This window comes from Nycticebus coucang, chromosome 4, assembly GCF_027406575.1.
Source record: "Nycticebus coucang isolate mNycCou1 chromosome 4, mNycCou1.pri, whole genome shotgun sequence".
NCBI lineage: Eukaryota > Metazoa > Chordata > Mammalia > Primates > Lorisidae > Nycticebus > Nycticebus coucang.
This window is the reverse complement of record NC_069783.1, coordinates 137,010,140-137,030,894: the sequence shown is the minus strand read 5'-3', so window position 1 is coordinate 137,030,894 and position 20,755 is coordinate 137,010,140. Positions and strand designations below refer to the sequence as shown.

Below are 20,755 nucleotides of genomic sequence, written 5' to 3'. Positions count from 1 at the left end.
GAGAGAATCGTGGGTCCCCCCCCACAGTCAGAGGAAGAAGGCAAGAAAGGCAGTCAAGAAAAGGAGAATGGCAGACTTGAGAAGGCGATAATTCTCAACTCCAAACATTTAAAGCCCAAACTGAAAATGTTTGAGTTAAACAATGGCAGGTGGGTATTTCTGACTTCACTAGAGAAGAAGGTGTATATCCAAATCTACTTCCTTAGCACCTGGTTCACATCTTCACTTTCATTCTTCTGATTTCTAGCTTGGAAATCCACTAGGAGGCAACCTGGATGATTTTTCAAAATCATCCTCTCCTTTTGATTTTTAAATATTCACTGTACTATTTATTCCTCAGAGGTGAAGGTATTTTCTTTGAAATCACAAACTCCAGAAAAATTACAGAGTTTAGGAAAACTGATCTGAGCCAAGTATTTGGCACACAGACCTCTCAGTCAGGATGTGTGGAATCCCAGTGAAAAGGCAAAACAGCACAGACTCAAGACCAAGAGGAGAGTGCAGTTTTACATGTGGTCACCAGGGGGCACCTTAGGACAATTTGTGGGCCTGAGAAAGCAGAACACAGTGTTCACTGATGTGGAGTCAGCAGCTGTGTCCTCTCTGTATGTGGTCCCAGCACTGCTTCCTTGCAGGCTCTGCAGATCAGGCAATTAACTGTCCACAACCCGCCCAGGCCATGTACTGTGGTATCAACACATTTGCATAAACAAGGCCTCCTCTGTGAGACCTTTGAGAATGGATAAGACAGCCTGGGACAGGCTGAACCACTGTGAGGATGGGGGGCTGTTTGCACCATGGCCTGGGCAAGCTTTCCACACAGCTGTAGAACACAATTCCTCTTCTCCTCCTACTCTTACTTTACGGCACAAGTTAGTACAGGCTTCAGAGTCCAGGATCAGCTCCCCTAGCGGACCACCCCCTGCCTCAGAACCCCACCAGGCTAAGCCCTATTCCCTGCCCCAACACCCACAAGTGTCTGTGTTTACAGGTTGCCTCTCCCAGCCTGTGATGAATCAGCCACCCTCTGTCTCTGCATCCCTTGGAGCATCACCCAGACTCACTTGCACCTGGGCAGTGGCTTCCATGCAAGTGATTTCTAGGTACACTTATACCATCAGAAGCCAGAGAGCCCTCCTGGTATCTCCTAAACTACTACTCAGACTCAAATAAGCACCACAGCTCTGGGGTCTCCAGCTTCTTCTCTGGATCCAAAGATGCCTTGACCATGGCAGGGATTCTGCGCATCCCTGGGTTGCAGCCTGAGGACGAGGCTGACTATCACTGTCAGTCCAGGAACAGTGATGATTCTCATAGTAGCACAGACACATGGAGAAGGGGACATACGCTCCGTAGGCGCTGGTCTGTGACTCTGCTGAAACTGCAGGGCACCTACATTGCTCTCATAAAAACAAGAATCTCGGGACACAAATATAAGAGAGTTCTTATCTAACAAAATCAATCAATGTAACCTGGTTCTGTGTACCCTCACTGAATCCCCAACAATAAAAAGAAAAGAAAAACAAGAATATTCCTCCTACTTTTTCATCAAATAAATATAAAGAATCAACATTTTGCTCAAACCCACACAAATACAGGAGTGAAATGATTGAGAGGAATTTGTCCTGCTTACTTATGTGTTCCTCTCAATCCTTTCACTTCCAGTGTCTTCCAGACAGCTGACAGGGAGGGATCGTGTCCAGTTAGTGTGGGAGCTGACCTGTTGGCCTCCTCCAGGGGCCCTCTTCATGGGAAGGAGAAGACTCATCAGCACCAGGGGAGACTCCTGGTTCTCCCACTTAGAGTTCACTGCCGGGTGCCTCCTACACATATTTCAGATCTGTCCTCACAGCCAAAGGCAGTGACAGCACCAAGCTTTGTCCACAGAATTCTTGAGGTTGTATCATCAAGAATTAAAATTCAGTTGTGAAGATGGAAACCGGAATCAAAAACGACAAGAACTTGTGGCTTTGGAGGTTGAAAAATAAATATTTTGATGTTCATTAGTCACCAATGTCAAGTATAGTCCAGGGGGTACAAGGAGCTTATTTCTCTATTCTGATGCCTGTTCTGGATAGAAGTTGTACTGGTGTTTTTAAGCTTATAGGACGCTTAAATCCAAATGATTGTACATCACGAACTATATACTCCTTCCTATTATCAAAACTAGACAATACCTGTTATTTAAGAAAATTCAAGATTAAAATATAGCATGTAAAGGGGATAAATACAGTTTACCTCTGTGGTAAAATCAATTTTATCTTCAAAGAAATCATTGTGGATGTGTCTGACGACAACGGGCACAGTGCTGACCTTCCATTCAGCGAAGCAAGAAGTGGTCTTGAAACAGTAAGATGCCACTCCCATGAAATTTTGAATATAAAAAAAGGATAAGGATACTATGGCCCAGAAACAGAGTTATTTATCACACTTATTTGCTGTTAGTTATCATAACATGCTTTGAATGAACAACACATGTTTTTGCTAAAACAGGTGCCATACTCATTTGCAATTATCAAGCATTACCTTATCCTCCCGATCATGTACCTTGTCTAATATTTATTCTCTGCTTTTATGACATTGTCCTTTTCTCAGTGAAAATAAACGTAACTGGAAACCTCAGAGTATTAACTTGCTCTTCTTTTTCAATTACACTACACATCTAGCTGATAACTGGAGCTGGAGAAGAAAATCTTAAACATTCCTCATATTTGTCCCTTCTTATTTCTTTTTTTCTTTTTCTCTATATCTAACATGCCACAGCTGATCTATACTGTCCTCCTTGAGTGAAGGCTGTCCTAAATTCATCCTTTATTCTGTGAAATTTGTCTGAAACAGATGATTGAAAAGTGCACATTTTTCTCTTTTCTTTTTTTTTTCCTTTTCTTTTATTTTCCCTTCCCTTCTTTTCCCCTCCCTTCATTTCCTTCTCTTCCCATCCCTTCCTTTCTTTTCTCTTTTTTTCTTTCTTTACTGAAAACATCGATATATTCTCAAATCCATAGAGGATACAGTGGCCGATCCTCACTGTAGCAACCAACACTCACCATTATGTCCACAACAGCTCTGTCTCGGGGGCTCCCCTGCAGCTCCCCCATCCACTGCTCCATTTTGCACCACATATAGTATTTTCTATTAGACACATGGGTACACATCGCCCTGAGCCTCTCGGTTTGTGGTAAGTCACACAGTAACAATGAAAACAGATACAGATTTGTTGGTTGGAAGAAAGGTGCTTTTATACCAAACATCTACAAATGTGGGAGTAATTTTGGAATTAGATAAAAGGTGAAGCCTGGAGGAATTTTGAAGAGCATGTTAGCAAAGGCCTAGATTGCTTCCAACATGCCATCTGTAGAAATGTGGGTGCTAGGGCGGCGCCTGTGGCTCTAGGGGTAGGGCGCCAGTCCCATATGCCGGAGGTGGTGGGTTCAAACCCAGCCCCGGCCAAAAACCAAAAAAAAAAAAAAGAAAGAAATATGGGTGCTGACGACCATGCTGGTGAAGACTCAGAAGGAAAGGAGGAAATGTCCTGGAAACTGGAGGACAGGGCACATTTGCTGTGCTGTGAAGAAATCTCGGCTGGGTTGTGTCCTGCACTTGTGGCAAAAGCTGAACTCGAGAATAACAAACTTCAATATTTAGCTGAGATTTCCAAGCCAAGTGTTGAAGGCATGTCCATGTTCCTTCTCCTTGATACAGTAAAATGTGTGAGGCATTAGATAAAATGAGGGAAGAACTCTTTAGCAAAAAATAACAGGCTTTGATATTTGGGAGTTTATCAGAATAGACTTGTGATCATGCTGACAAGTTCTTGTGTGTTCCCTCTTTCCCCAAGAGACCCCAGAGGTAACTCAGAATCCCCTGTCCCCAGCTAGCTCCCCCATCCTGGATGGGGTCCAGTCCTCTCCCATGAGGGCTGAGTCAGTAGTGTGATCCTGTCCTCTGCAGGAAGCCAGGTGTCCACTTTTCACACGAGCATCCTCAGAGAGGGAGCAGGTGGTCCTCGCTCTCCTGGGGAGAGTGTGATTCAGAGGGCAGTCTGTAATCTGTAATCGGAGAGCCTCACTTCACTTTATTCCTATAAGAATGACAGGTACCCTCCCTGTGTGGTGAAGACCAAATGATGTATCACGTGTGACATTGTCATCATGAGCCGTAGTGGGCACAGTGCTCACCAGGGCTGCGCCTTCCAGAGATGAGGCTCACGACTAAATCCCTGAGCTACTGTGGTTGTCATTCCAGGCACCTCCATGCTGTTCCAAAGAGCAGCACCCTTTTATTCCTTCCCCACTTGCTGTGAGGCCCAGGGAGCAGGACAGTGACCCACCCCACCCCCCCCCACACAGAAGGCTGCTCTCTCCCTGTGGTGTTACACACACAGGTTACTGTGCTGACTTCTGTCCGTGCTGACATCCTGGACTGTGTGGCCATTCCATCCCATCAGTCACAGGAGAGAGACATTTTCCCTTTGCAATTTGAAGTGAGTCCGTGGTAAAGGCAAAACATTTTGTAAAAATACTCTGTAGAAAGTCCTCCTTTACTCTGTGAGCCATAGTGCATTTGGGAAAAGGCAAACAAAAACAAACCAACAATCAAAAACAAACAACAACAACAACAACAACAAAAAATAGTATGTTGTGTAATTTTTTTTTTTTTTTACATAGAATCTCATTCTGTTTACTGGGCTAGATTGCCATGGCATCAGCCTCACTCACAGCAACCTCAATCTCCTGGATTCAAATGATCCTCCTGCCTCAGCCTCCTGAATATCTACAGGAGCCCCCCACAACACTGAGCTAAGAGTAAGACAGGGTCTCACTCTTGCTTAGGCTGTTCTTGAACTCCTGAACTCAAGTGGTCCTCCCTCCTCAGCCTCCCAGAGTGCTAGCATTACAGGCATGAGCCACTATATCTGACCTGTAGTGTGTAATTCTTATGAGCACTTAGTTTTGAAAACCAAACAGTCATGGTAATGATAGGTATAAAGGAAATATCTAGGCATGAGCTAAAAAGGCTCCCAAAGATTCCACCCGTCAGGAAAGCAAACTGCAGTGGCAGGATACATTTCTCATTTTCTTGTTCACCTAATGGGCTCATTCTGCATAATGTGAGGCCTCTGGGACCTCAGATTTGTGTCTTGTGAGGATTTGCCATGTACGGTACTAGAAGTTCAAGATGCTTGTTGATGGGGACTCCTGCTTACAGGTCTGGGGAAGGCCGCAGCTTCCTCACAGATGCTCCCATGAGCCTCAGTATGTGTCTCACCCATCAGCCTCATTTGTCTAAAGAACACAGCTCAGGCTTCAGCTGGTGCTGATGGAAGAATAAAGACCTCCTGGAGGGGGAAGTGATTTGCATGAACATCCTCTCCCACCTGAGGCCATGGAAGGAGATAAGGAGATAAAAGATGCTCAGGGCATCCCACCCCCAGCTCAGGAGCCAAAGAAGGACTGTGTCCACCTTGTCCTGGACACTTCTAGTCACGTTCCTTTCTCACTGGCCAGGTAAGATCAGGCCTCCAAGGCCCAGAGAAACTCCCCAATCTTGTCAGCCCCTCTGGCTCCGAATGCCATGTACTGTACCTTGTCCCTGTCCCATGAGAGCCTGTATTTGCAGGTTCCCTCTGCCGCTGGGCTGACTCCGCCACCCTCTCTATCTGAATCTGTGGGAAGGTCTGTGAGAGTCATCTCACACCCTGAGCAGTGGGGCTTCAGTGTCAATGACTTCTGGATAGGTTGGTATCAGAAACCAGAGAGCCCAGTATCTCCTGACATTTCACCTGAATCAGACAAGCGCCCCAGCTCTAGGGTTCCCGGCTGACTGTCTGGATCCAACCAGACATGAGCTGATGCAGGACTTTGGCTCATCTCTGTGTTCTAGTCCAAGGAAGAGGCCGAGTATTACTGTAAAACATATCACGGCAAAGACCTTTGTGGTGCAATGAGACAAAAACCTCCAAGGGCTCTGATCTGCTCCTCCCCCTGCCCCAGCACTGGGTGGGCTCTCAGAACCACATGTGCACAGCCTCATGGACATTGCTCAGTTCTGGGCTGGAACATCCTCAGGGTGCAGCCACTCGTAAGTCTGCAGGAACACTGGGCCCCAGAAGCCCTGTGTCCAGGATGACCCTAATTCACCTTGAAGGTCCAATAATTTCTCCATCTTGGGGGCCTCAGCCTGTGGAAGATGGATCAGGACATTGCTTATGTCATAGGGTTGTGGGAGATTAAACAAGGTCATGGAATAATCTCATCACGGTGTTTGGCCCAGACTCAGCTGCTGTGAGCATCATCACCACTCCCTTCCAGAATTCTTGTCTTCTGATTCTTTCCCTGATTCCTGTTCCTCCTATCACTCCTTTCTCCAAGACTCTTCCATCAAGAAAGGAAATTATAACAGAAGTTTTTTTTTTAATTACTTGTTTTGTTTTCTTAGTTTTAAAAAATCTGAGTTGCAAACACAGCTCTTACAAACATGACACACGCATACTAGACATGTTACTGAATTGCTGCATGTGTCACTGCTACGGTCTGCAGGATGGCCATAAAACACCCACCTTAGTGGGCAGACAGCCTGAAACAAGGGACACAGCACCAACTGCATATCTGGGCACAGTTCAGGGATAAGACCGGGCAATGCTGTCCCCTCTGTGACATCCACTTATCCACTGAACTCTCTTATCAGCCTGAGTGGGATCTGTCTCCGTCTTTCAGAGGGCTTGGAGAATGTGCCTCCCATAGCACAGATAGTGTGAGCACCGGTGGAAAGGAGCATTTGAAAGGACAGATGAGCAGAGTTGGACATTTGTACAAATATTGACGAGGCCTCCGTACAACACAATAGCCCTGGGAGAATGCTGACATAGGATAGTACAGATGAGGAGCAGCAGAGGCTGAATTACGTGACATGATGGGAAAGCCTCTGCGTCAGTCACAATCTAGGTCTTCAGGGTCTACTGTGTGCTAGGTGATTATCCATGAGAGTGTGGGTATGGGGCTCACGCCTGTAATCCCAGCACATGGGAGGCTGAGGCAGGTGGATGGCCTGAGCTCACAGGTTGCAGACCAACCTGAGCAAGAGCAAGACCCGGTCTCTAAAAAATAGCCAGTCGGTGTGGTGGGCGCCTGTAGTCCCAGCTACTTGGGAGGCTGAGGCAAGAGACTCACTTAAGCCTAAGAGTTTGTGTTTGCTGTGAGCTGTGACATCACAGCACTTACTGGGGGCAACATAGTGAGACTCTGTCTGAAAATAAATAAATAAATAAATAAATAAATAAATGTGTGTGTATGGGGGTGGATCAGGATGGGCTGGTGGCTTAATGAAGACAGTGGCTCCCAAGAGTGGATGGGCACTGTGTAACTAGACTAACGAAGGGTTTCACCATTTTTTATATTTTAATACCCATGTAATTTTTCTACATTGCTATACTTCTCTGTAGTAAGTTGGGGCCTTCAGTGTATCCACAGGGTAGCCACACACAATGTGCTCATCAGGCAACCTCCTATCACACCCCCCCTCCCACCTAGCCCTCCTGTGAGTCCCCTGCCCATCATTTCACACTCCATTTCCATGCATGAACACTATTTAATTCCCAGTCCTAAGTGAGAACATGTCATATTTATCTTTCCACATCTGAGTTGTTTCACTTAAGATAGCATTCTCAGATTCCACCTGCGTTGCAGCAAGATATATTACCTCATGGTTATTTTTATAGCAAATAATACAGGCAGTCCCCGGGTTAGAAATGAGATAGATACTATAGGTTTGTTTTTAAGTTGAATTTGTATATCAGTGGGAACGGGTATATTTACCTATCACCTGTAATGGCCTCTCTTCCTAATTGTTGAGTCATACATCAGTCAGATGTTTGTAACTTGGGGACTGCCTGTATTCCACTGCATTTTATTTACCCTGTCTTCTGTTGATGAACACTTAGGTTGATTACTTATCTTTGCCATTGTGAACAATGCTGTGATAAAAGTACAAGCACAGGTATCTTTCTGATAAGATTATTTTTTCTCTCTTGAGTACATAACTGGTAGCAGGATGGCTGGACTGTATGGCAATTAGGGTCCTTCTAATTTCAGTTCTTTGATAAATATCCCTACTGTTTTCCATGGAAGTTGTCCTAGTTTATATTCTCAACAAGAGGGTATAAGAATTTTCTTTTCTCTGCATCCTCATCAACATTTGTTGTTTTTTCTAATCTTTTTAATAGTAGCCCTTCTGATTGGTATAAAATATCTCACTGTGGTTTTAATTTGTATCTCTCTGATGAGTAGAGATGTTGGACATTCTTATATGTGTTTTTGTCTTCTTTTGAAAATTTTATATTCATATTCCTAGCCCAATTGTAATGGCATTACTTGGGTTTTCGGTGGTTGTTATGTCTGAATTGTTTGAGCTCCTTGTAAATTCTGTGTATTAGTGCCCTGTTGGATATATAGTTTGCAAAGATTTTCTCCCATTTCGTGAGTTGTTTATTCACTCTGTTGTTGGTTACTTCTTTTGCTTTGCAGAAGCTTTTTAGTTTAATTAAGCCTCATTTTTCTATTGTTGAAAGTTTAATTAAGTCTCATTTGCTTGTGCTTTTGAAGTCATAGTTAAGAATTCTTTGCCTAGACCAGTGTCCAGAACAGTTTATTATGGGTTATCTTCTAATATTTTTTATAGTTTCAGATGTTACATCCAAGTCTGTAATCTACCTTGAGTAGATTTTTTAGGTGGTGAGAGATAGGGGCCCCATTCCATTTTTATGCATAGGACAAGCTAATTTCCAGAACAATTTATTAAAAAGGGTGTCTTTTCACCATTGTATGTTCCTGGCAACTTTGTGAAGAATTAGTTGGTTATATGTGGCTTTGTTTTTGGATTCTTTCCTCTTTTCTACTGATCTGTGTTCATTTTTATATAAGTGCCATGCTGTTTTCATTACTATAGCCCTGTAGTATAATTTGAAGTCAGATAATAAGATGCCTCCAGCTTTGCCCTTTTTGCTGGGGATTGTTTTGGATATTAAGGATCCTCTTGGTTATATGTGAACTTTACCATTTTTTCTAATTCTGCAAAAATTACCATGGTGTCTTGACAGAGATTGCATTGATTACTTTAATAATATTAATTCTTCCAATTATTGAGCTTGAGATGTTTTTCCATTTGGTTGTGTTATCTACAATTTTTGTTATCAGTATTTTATAGTTTTCCTTTCAAAGATACATCACTTCTTTTGTAGTTTTAGTTTTTGTCACTATTGTAAATGGTTTGCCTTCTTGATTTTATTATTAGCTGGATCGTTATTGGTGTATAGGAACACTACTTATTTCTGTATGTTGATTTTGCATCCTGAAATTTTACTGAATTCATTTATCAAATCCAGAATTTTTTGTGTTAGTTTTTAGGATTTTGTAGATAAATGATCATATCAGTGAATAAAGGTGATTTGATTTCCTCTTTTCCAACCTGGATGCATTATTTTTTGTTATTTTCCCTTTGACTTAACTGAACTGGGCGGGACTTCCAATACTATGCTGAATAGGAGTGGTGAAAGTGGGCATCTTTGTCCTGTTATAGTTCTTTGAAGGAATGCTTTCAATTTTTCTCCATTTAGTGTGACATTTGCTGTGAGTCTCTGGTATATGGCCATTATTGCTTCTATGCCTAGTTTGTTTAGTGTTTTAACTATGAAGGCACACTAGATTATATAAAATTATTTTTTCTGCATATAATAAAATGTTTTTTGCCCTTAAATCTGTTTACACAATATATCACATTCATTGATTTCTATACGTTGAGCCACCTTTGTGTTCTGGTATATGACCCACTTATTCATGGTTTACTGGGTTTGCTAGTATGTTGTTGAAGATTTTTGTGTCTATGTTCATCAGGGATTTTGCTGTGTAATTTTCTTTTTTGTTGTTGCTGTTTTGTCCTTGTCCCATTTTGGTATCAGGGTGATACTGACCTAGTAGGGATGATTTAGGGAGAATTTTATCCTCCTCAATTTCTGAAACAGTTTTAGAGGCATTGGAACCAGTTATTCATAATATGTCTGGTAGAATTCAGGTGTGAATACAGGTGGCACTTCGCTCTTTTTTATTTTTTTAATTTGGAATTTTATTCCTGTTTCAATCTCACTACTCATTATTGATCTGTTCATTTCTTTTCTTTCTATTTTAATCTCAAAAGGTTATAGGTATGTGTCTAGGAATCTATGCATTTCCTTTAGATTTTCCAGTTTGTGAGTGTACACACATGATTGTCCATAATAGTCTCTGATGACCTTTTACATTTCTGTAGTATCAGTTGTAATGTATCCTTCTTTATTTCTTGTTTTGTTTGTTTGAATCTTGCCTCTAATTTTTTTGTTGATAGTCTAGCTATTGATTTTTCATTTTTGTTTGTCTTTTTGAAGAAACAACCTTTTATTTTGTTGATCCTTTGTATTGTTTGTTTTTTGTTCTGTATCTAATATAGTTCTCCTCTGATCTTTATTATTTCTTTTCTTCTGCTAAATTTGGAATTGGTTTGTTCTTATTTTTCTAGTTCTTTGACATGTGTTAAGTCTCACAAATTTACGGGATTACAGACATGAACCACCACACCCAGCCTTCTTTCATCTGTATTTTACTGTTTTCAGTGTGCAATCTTTCACCACCTTGGTCAAATTTATTTATTTTTTTTGGTACTATCATTTTTTGGTGTTTTCTTGATTTCTTTTTTGTCTAGGTTGTTATTTGTGTGTAGAGATGAGTTTTGCATGTTGGTTTCGTATCCTGCAACTTTATTTAATTTATTTATTAGTTCTAACAGGTTTTTTGATAGAGTTTTCAGAGTTTCTACATATATAGAATCACGTCATCTACAAATAAAGGTAATTTACTTCTTCTCTTCAGATATAGATGGTTTCTTATTTCCCTTTATTTTCTGACTACTCTTACTGGTACTGACAGTACTTTGTTGAATAAACATGGTGAGAGTGGGCATGCCTGCCTGGTCCCATATCTTAGTGAAGGTTTCTTAGTGAAGAAATCTTTCAGTTGTTTCCTGTTAATTGTGATGTTAGCTGTTGTTTTTTTCATAAATAGACTCTATTATTTTTGAGACATTTCTTTCTATATTTAGGCATTCAGACTTTTTTGCATCAAGAAAAGATGCTGAAATTTGTCATATGTTTTTCTGCATCAGTTGAGATGATCATGTGTTGTCTATCTATTCTGTCAATGTGATTTAACAATGCTTGGTTTGCATGTGTTAAGCTTTGCTTGACAGGGATAAATTCCACATGGTCATGATGTATAATCTTTTTGATATATTGTTGAATTTTTGCTAAAATCTTATTATAGACTTTTGCATAAATTTTTTTTTTTTTTTTTTGTAGAGACAGAGTCTCACTTTATGGCCCTCGGTAGAGTGGCGTGGCCTCACACAGCTCACAGCAACCTCCAACTCCTGGGCTTAAGCGATTCTCTTGCCTCAGCCTCCCGAGTAGCTGGGACTACAGGTGCCCGCCACAACGCCCAGCTATTTTTTTTTTGGTTGCAGTTTGGCCGGGGCCGGGTTTGAACCCGCCACCCTCGGTATATGGGGCTGGCGCCCTATGGACTGAGCCACAGGCGCCGCCCAACTTTTGCATAAATATTTATCAGAGATATTGGCCTCTGGTTTTCTTTTCTTGTGGTGTCTTTGTCTTAAGTATCAAGGTGATACTGACCCTAATAAAGGTGCTATGAAGTATTCCCTCTTGTTCTATTCTATTTTTTGAAAGAGCTTAAAAAGTATTAGTGATAAATCTTCTATTAGTATTTAGAATAATTCAGTGGTGAGACCATCTGAAGCTTGCCTTGTCCTTTTGGAAAGATTTAAAATTACTTCTCCAAATCACTTTATTTACTACTCCTATATTTAAGCTTTGTATTTCTTTGCGATTGAATCATGGTATATTATAATAGAATTTATCTAGTTTTTTGTCTAGGTTATCTAATTTGTTGTCATATAGCTATTCATAATAGTTTATTTATGGTTTTGTTTAATATTTGAGACATCTGTTGTAATGGATCCACTATCATTTCTAATTTTACTTATTTGATTATTTTCTTTCTTTTTTTTTTTTTTAGCCTACATAGAGTTTAGCCAATTTTTTCTCAAAAGAACATTTAGTTTTATTCACATTTTTCCCACTGTTTTTTCTGTTCTCTATTTGGTGCATTTGTATTCTGATCTTCATTGCTTCCTTCTTTCTGCTAACTTTGAGCTTAATATAGCTTTCTTTTTCTAGATCCTTGAGGCATAATGTTAGACTGTTCATTTGTTTGTTTGTTTTGTTTTGTTTTTTGAGTTACAGTCTCACTATGTTACCCTCACTAGAGTGCTTGGCTGTCACAGCAACTTCTAATTCTTAGGCTTAAAAGATTCTCTTGCCTCACCCTTCCAAAAGGCTGGGACTACAGATGCCTGCCACAGTGCCTGACTAATTTTTGGTGCAGTTGTCATTGTTGTTTAGCAGGCATGGGCCAGGTTCGAACCCACCTGCCTCAGTGTACATACCTGGCACCCTAACCATTGAGCTATGAGCACCAAGACATCTTCTTTTTAATTTCTATAAAATTCTCCTTTACAGCTGCTATTGCTGAATCCTATAAATTTTGTTATGTTGTGTTTCTGTTGTCATTTGTGTCAAGATATTTTAAATTTTCCCTTTTGACCTTTCCTTTGACCAGTTGGATGTTCAGAAGCATTCTGTTTAACTTCCACACATGTGTGAATTATTCAAGATTCCTCCAGTTACTGATTTCTAGCTTCATTCCTTTGTGGTGATAAACACTACTAGATATTATTTAAATTTTCTTGAATTTCTTAAGGTTTGCTGTATGACCTTAAATGGTCTACTCTAAAGAATGTTTTTATATGTACTAGGGAAAAAAATGTACATTCACCACCTGCTGTTGGATACAAATTTCCATATACAGAGTGGATATAAAATTCATGTGCAATTTGAAGTTACAACTATTGTAAATTGCACACAAACTTGTCTACACCCTGTATGTCTATTTGGTTCATTTGGTATAAAGTGCTGTTCAAGTTCAGTATTCCCGTATTAATATTCTGTGTGGTGATTGAATGTTGAATATTGGAGTCCCCTGCTAGTATTATATTGCTATCTGTTTATTCCTTCATGTTGATTAATATTTTCTTTATTTATGTAGGCATTCTGCTGTTAGGTATGTTCATACTTATAATTTTTATGTCCTCTTGATGAATTGACCTCTTCATCATTAAATAATGAACATCTTTGTCTCTTTTAACAATTATTGTTAATGTTTCACAATCACCTGCCTGAAGCAAATATATGGCCTCTTTTCAGAATAACATCATTCAAGATCTCAAACAATCTTAAAAATGTAACAAACAGAATATATAATACTCAGCAAAAATATATCCGTATATGACAGATTAAGACATAGACAAAAAGAAAAGAACAGGTAAGAAAAATAGAACAACACGGGCTCAAGTTGGAGTTATGGACACAGAGTATAAAATAAGATTCTTTCTGTATTCCAGGAGCCAAAATTCAAAATTAAAAATCTCATTAGTTCCCACTTGTGGGCATATATCCAAAATAATTCAAAGCAGAATCTCAAAGAGATCTTTACACATCTATGTTGATTATATCATTTATTCACAAAAACCAAGAGGTAGAAACAATTGAAATGCTGATTGAAGTGAATGGGTAAAAAAAATGAGTTATATGAATATAAGAAAAGTTATGCACATTGCAAAGGAGGAAATATTGTCACAGGCCACAACATGAATAAACCTGGAGGGCATTATGCTAAGCAAGATTTTACAATTGCACACATAGGAAGTACCCAGGATAGCCAAAATCACAGAAACATAAATTACAAAGGTGGTTTCTAAAGGATGAGAAGAACAAGAGGAAAAATACTATTAGATAGATAATATACTTTCAGTTTCGGCACATTAATGCCTTCTTCTGTTTGGTCTCTGGGATAATGGAATTGTTTGTGGGATCATAGTTGAATGAGGTTGGATCTGGGTCACATGGCTGATGTAGAGACCATAGTAGGGGATGGGGAAGACACTTATCTGAAGTCTTAGTCAGCATAGAATCCGTTTAGTCCATGGGTGGACTGGACTGTATCCTGGACTTTGGTCCAGAGAGCTGGGGCAGTGATGAGGATCCTCTTTGGTTTCCACAGGTAGAAAGCCTATTATCAGGTGTGTGGGACAGCTTGGCTTCCTCTTGGCCTGTGTAAGTCTCCTAATGTCCACTGAGTAGATCCCTAGGCAGGCAGTGCAGCCCTAGACCCTGGCTGGGAGGGACTGGAACCGAGTTACAGGGATGCTTCAATATTTACAGCCAAGACTGACATCTTCAAGCCTGACTCTGGGGTCACAGATGGGTGTGTCTCCTAGTTGGCCCCTGGGAGGACAGGCCTGATCTCAGAGTACAGGCAAGAGAATCTGGAGCTGATTTACACGGACAGTTTAAGATCAGCGATAGGGGGCAGCACCTGTGGCTCATTTGGTAAGGTGCCAGCCCCGTATACCGAGGGTGGCGGATTGAAACCCGGCCCTGGCTGAACTACAACAAAAAATATCCGGGTGTTGTGGCGGGCACCTGTAGTCCCAGCTACTCAGGAGGCTGAGGCAAGAGAATCGCTTAAGCCCAGGAGTTGGAGGTTGCTGTGAGCTGTGTGATGCCACGGCACTCTACCGAGGGCGATAAAGTGAGACTCTGTCTCTACAAAAAAAAATATATCTATATATCTACATATATATATCAGCTACAGGACTGAGGTAAAGTCACAGCTGAGAAGGGGTAGACATGAATGTTGGGGCCATTTCAGCATCTGCTGAGCCTTGTTGATTTTCTGGTCTGCTTTTGGGGGCACAGATGTGTCTGCCTCCCTCTAGGATCCTGGGTGAGCATGATGCTCTCTCAGACTGAAGCAGAGAAGCTGGGATCCAGGGCTGTTTTCTGATCTACCGTGGGACCTACCTAATCCACACCTAGGTGGGCATGAGAGGAATAAATGGGAGATTTAAGGGACCTGATACCAAGTCCGTGGAAATTGGGTTCAGAGAAACATAGAGCTTCTCAAGAATTCTACGCATTGAGCCTGCGGCTGTTCTTTGGGTCCTTTGTCCTTTTGCTGTGCTGAATGTTCACTCCTCACATAAACAAGGATCACTCAGTAAGTCCAAATAGTGAGGAGAGCACTCTATGAAGGTAAGAGATGAGTTGTGGTGAGGAAGTTGGAGCCTTGAGAGGGCCCTGGGTGTACTTTGTGAAGACGAGGGGTGTGGTAAAGGCAACTGTCAGGTAGTACCCATCACAGAGGCAATGGCACAGCCCAGGATGCTGACAGTGCCTTTCAGACACGATGCTGGACCACGGACAGCCAGCAGGAGGCGCTGTGGGACTGTCTGATACATATGGTGAGGCCGCAGCTGGGGTTCTTTGGTTGGTGCCCTATGCTAAGCGCTCCCTGGTGCCCAGTGGATCCTTCCTCCCAAATCCCTAAGGATGCCCACATCAGAAGTTCACCAGACTTACACCCTCCACAACCAAACTCCAAGGCAGAGGGACCCAGAATCAGTCATGTCTCAGGAAGGGGCTTGGAGAATCAGGTGAAAAAATAATTTTAACGATGGGCTCCCTCCTCTACCAGAATGAGGGGAAGGATAAAGATTTGGGCATCTCTGTCTCAGCTGATGGTCTTGGGAAGCAGATGTCTGGAGATTCTCCACCATGGCCTGGCCTTTTTCCTCCTCCTCACCACTCTCTGCACAGATGACTGGATTTGGGGTGAGGGGAGAATCCCTAGAAGAAAACATGGTGGTTTATTTCCTTCTGGGTGCCCAGCATGGCTGGTGTGTTGGGCCCCAGACTTTCTATCATTGAGTCAATGCACTTTCAGGATCCTGGACATGTACCATTCTTATTGCTGGAGTCTGTGGATCAGGAAGTCACTATCTCCTGCTTTGGGAGAAGCAGCAACATTTGCATCTTATCATTTGTGTTGGTACCAGCTCTTACTGGTGCTTGCCCCCAAACTCCAGATTTGTGGACCCACTAGCCCCATTGTACTTCTGCTAGCTGGACAAGGAAGACCTGACATACTGAATGTCGGATGGAGCCCTCAGAGTATGAGTAGGGAGAGGGGCAAGAGGGGGCAACTGGTGGGATCTCAACTAATGTGCACATTGTGAGGGTGTTCAGCACACCCCTGGGTGAAGGGCCCAACTACAACTTGAACTTTTCCTTAGAAATGAAAACAATGTAACCTAAACATTTGTACCCTCATATTAATCTGAAATTTTAAAAAAGAACAATAAATACATAAAATGTAAAATATAATAAAATGCCAGTGAGACTGTGGGAAATCACAAACTGTCAAGTGTGGGGGCATAAACATGTTCAGCCATCTGGAAGAAAGTTCCTCAGCACACACAAAAAATAAGTGTGTTTGCACATGCCGCGCAGGTGTCTACCCTGTACAGAGACAGAGGGAAATGTTTACAAGAAGATCCTTACTGTGAGCAAAGTGTTGGATGCAAGCTTGTTGTCTAACACAAGGGGAATTTATAACCAACACACAGTAGGGGGGATGCTAACCAATTGGAAGTAATAAAATAATTTCATATAAAATGCATGAAATTCAAAGCATAATTATCAGTTTAAAAAGAAAAAAATCCACTAAATAAAAAGCAAAATTTCTAAAGAAAAGAAAGTAAGTTGTTTATTGTAAAACACAAACTCACTTTGTAACATTTGCAAAGTTGTATGTGTATAATGGGCAGTTGGGAAAGTAGACAGGAATATTATTTACACTTGAATGGGAGGGCCTCAAACAAAGAGACATATATGGTGGTTAAAAAATAAGTTAAATAACAACATAGAGAACTTTCAGAGGCTGACCATGAGAGTGCTGTTAATAAATGTGATTGAACTCCCCAAAATGGAAACATAAAATATTCTTCATTTTTGGAGATGTAACAGATGATCTCAGTAAAGTAATGACATAACGTGATGCTGATTCAGGTGAAAGACTAGCTCTTTGCAGGCAAGGGAATCACTTAGCCTGGCACTCAGTATACTGAGAATTCCCAGCTTCCCTGTATCTTTCACCAACATCGTGAACACTTCAGAAAAGAGGGTCAGGACACTCAGTGTTCCTCTAATTCTTCACATCTGGAATGCCCAGATGTGTCAGAAAGACAAGTAGGGTTTGGGATCTGGAGACAGTGAGGAGCAGTGGGGGACATTTCTGAGATGGCCCCACCCACCTGGGAAACCTCTGAGGGCCTGCAGGGGAGTTCAGCCATCACCGCGTTCACTGTGTTAGATTTGGGCCACAGCACTGACCTGCAGGACCATGAGTCAGTCCACCTCCAGCCATGGGGCCAGCTGATCTCATTTACTCTTTCTCCTGCTGTCCTGTGAGTACCCAGGCAGGTGGCCCAGGAACAGACAGAAAGCAAAGTCGTATTTGAATGTAGTGGCTCCACCCCCATGAAGACAGTGGGAAATATAAGGAGAATTAGTAGAGTTTAGTCTCCAAACTAGAACTTCAGGGAGCAGAACTTGAGTCTGCACCATGCCCTGGGCTCCTCTGCTCCTCACCCTCCTCACATGTCATACAGGTGAGGGTGCACCTTACAGTGGGTGTGGGAAAGGGAGCTATGGGATCCTCACCCAGCTCTGCTCCACTCCCCTCACTCTCACTCACAGCGGTCTGTGATTCTGCTCTCACTGTCCTCTCTGTCCCCCTTACAGTGTCTCTGGCCCAGGCAGGGCTGACTCAGCCCCCATCGGTGTCCATGGGCCTGGGACAGACAGTGACACTCACCTGCACTGGGAACGGCAATAATGTTGGTAATGAGGGAGCGGTTTGGCTGCAGCAGCACCCAGGTCAGTCCCCCAAACTCCTGGTGGACAGGGTGCACAACCGACCCCCAGGGATCTCAGAGAGGTTCACGGGGTCCAGGTCAGGAAATGTCGCTTCCCTGACCATCTCTGGACTCCAGAATGAGGACGAGGCTGACTATTTCTGTACAGCATGGGACAAGAGCTCAATGGTTTGCACGGTGCTTCAGGCCAGTGGGGAAGTGAGACAAAAACTCATGGGCTCCCCTTGCATCACTCAGCACGTGGGAACCTCACAGAGCATTGTGTAAACTAGACCTGTAAAAATGACGGCTTCCTAGTCATAATATTGTGTACTATTCAAGACAGTAAAAAATATTAACATGAATAAAATTAGTAATTAACAAGCCTGTGTTAGGCAACACCACTGAGTATATATGTGGCTATTTGCACATATGAATGTATATGTGCCCTAGTATTTGGTAAAATGAAATATAAGGCTTAACTAAGTTTTCTCAGATTTTTCTTGTGTCCTCGGTTTGGAGCTGCTGGAGTCCATGCTCAGATTATCCATCTCTCTGCTCTTGCCAGTCCCTTCACCAGGGTCACCAGAAACTACCTCCCTCCTTGTGGTCTGGGCACATGTCCTCACCTCTCATTAGAACACCCTAAATCCTCTTCAGTGGGGATTCCTTGACCTACACCATAGATCTGGACATGAACATCACACTTGATTGATGCTTCTGCAGTCCCACTTCCCTGTCTATCCTCATCCCCCACTTCCCTGTCTACCCCCATCCCCTACGCAGACAATGTCCCCACTTTTTATTGTGCTCTTTCACTCTGACAATCATGAGCAGTGTCTGAAACAGGCAAGGTAGGAGATTCCGGGTATGTTTGACAACAATTTTGACTCCGTTTTGAAAAAAAAAAGAATAAATCATAATTCAAAAATCATTTTCCACAGAGATGAAAATCTAAGTGTGAGATCATCAGGGTTCCTTCTTTTCTTGGGTTGTGACACCGGACGAAAGTACCATGTGAAAAGACCAGTGTCCTACGTACTTACAGCTGTCACAGTGAGTGGAGGAGGTGGGCCCTGTGGCCAGCAGGGGACGCTGTGTGATGTGCTGAGAACGAGGGTGCTGTGCAGACAGCTGGTAAACCACTCAGCTGGGGGGAAGGAAGTTGACCACCGTGTCCTCACTGATGTGTGACGTGTGACTTTCCTCCACCTGTGAGTCCCTGCCCACTACCCCTTCTGCTCCTGAGTCTGACTCCTACTCCATTGCTTCAGATTTGAGACATTGCCTCCTTGTCTTCTTATTTTTTGAAAGATTTTTAAAGCTTATTTAGTTTTTCACTATTTATTTTTTAAACGTGAAATTTATTTATTTATTTATAATTTTATATTTTTTCTTAAATCATAACTGTGTATATTGATGTATTTATGCGTTTCAGTGTACTGGTTTAATATACAATGTGAAATGCTTACATTGAATTAAGTAACACATCCATCACCGTTATGCTCATTTCTTAATAGTTTTGAAATGTACCACTGCATCACGCACATTAGGTGAGGTCCCCCCAAATGCTCTCCCTCCTCCCATCACCCCTTTTTCCTCCCCTCTCTCTCCTCTTCCCTTCTACTTTCTGGACTATAGTTACGTTTTACCATTCATATGAATGTGTAGGGGATTATATATTGATTTCATAGTAGTATTGAGTACATTGGATACTTTCTTTTCCATTCTTGAGATACTTTACTAAGAAGAATATACTTCAGCTCCATCCAGGTAAACATAAAAGTTGTGAAGTCTCCATCTTTTTATGGCTGCATACTATTCCATGGTGTACATATACCACAATTTGTTAATCCATTCATGGGTTGATGGACACTTGGGCTGTTTTCAAGTCTTGGCTATTATGAATTGGTCTGCAATAAACATTCTGGTGCAAATGTCTTTGTTGTAAAATGCTTTTTGATCACCTGGGTATATACCTAGTAGAGAAATTGCAGGATCAAATGGCAGGTCTACTTTTAGTTCCTTGAACATTCTCCAAACTTCTTTCTGGAAAGGTCATATTAGCTTGCATTCCCACCAGCAGTGTAGAAGTGTTCCCTTCTCTCCACACCCACACCAACATCTGTAGTTTTGGGATTTTTGTGATATGGGCTAATCTTACTGGAGTTAGATGATATCTCAAAGTGGTTTTGATTTGCATTTCTCTGATGATTAAGGATGATGAGCATTTTTTCCCTGTGTTTGTAGGCCATGCGCCTGTCTTTATCAGAGAAGTTTCTGTTCAAGCCCACATAGAAATGAGGTTACTTTTTCTTTTCTTGTTGATAAGTTTGAGTTCTCTGTGGATTCTAATTATCAGACCTTTGTCAGAAGCATAATCTGTAAAAAATCTTCTCCCATTCTGAAGGTTTTCTGTTTGCTTTACTTTTCTGTGCTCTTGGCTGTGCAAAAGCTATTTAGTTTGATCAGATCCCAGTAATGTATTTTTTGGTGTTGCTTCAATTGCCCAGAGGTTCTCCTCATAAAATATTTTCCAAGGCCGATATTTTCTTAAGCTTATTTAATGAAACAAATTTTAGTTTTACAAAAGATCTTCAGAATTTAATAGAAATAAACTGCATTATAACTTGCTATCCTGTTGTGATTTTTTTTTTTATATTTCAGTTTAATGTGAGAGCATAAACAATTAGGTTACAATGTTTGGGTTTGTTAGGGAGAGTCCATGTTGTAGTGTATTTATGTCCTGCACACAGAAGTTGTGCCTTATCCCCTTACACTGTGCCCAGTAAGTGAGAGCATGTCAATCTCCCTCCCTCCCCCCTCTCCTTCCTCCCTC

At 41.8% G+C, this 20,755-nt stretch overlaps 1 gene segment (V, D, J or C); it reads left to right on the top strand.

Moving 5' to 3' along the window:
- Positions 1-17,604: 17,604 nt before the first annotated feature.
- LOC128584916 (immunoglobulin lambda variable 10-54-like) lies at positions 17,605-18,689 on the top strand. The segment is given in 2 exon segments: positions 17,605-17,670; positions 17,804-18,689. Coding segments are annotated over 2 exon segments (447 nt in total).
- The last annotated feature ends 2,066 nt before the right edge of the window (positions 18,690-20,755 follow it).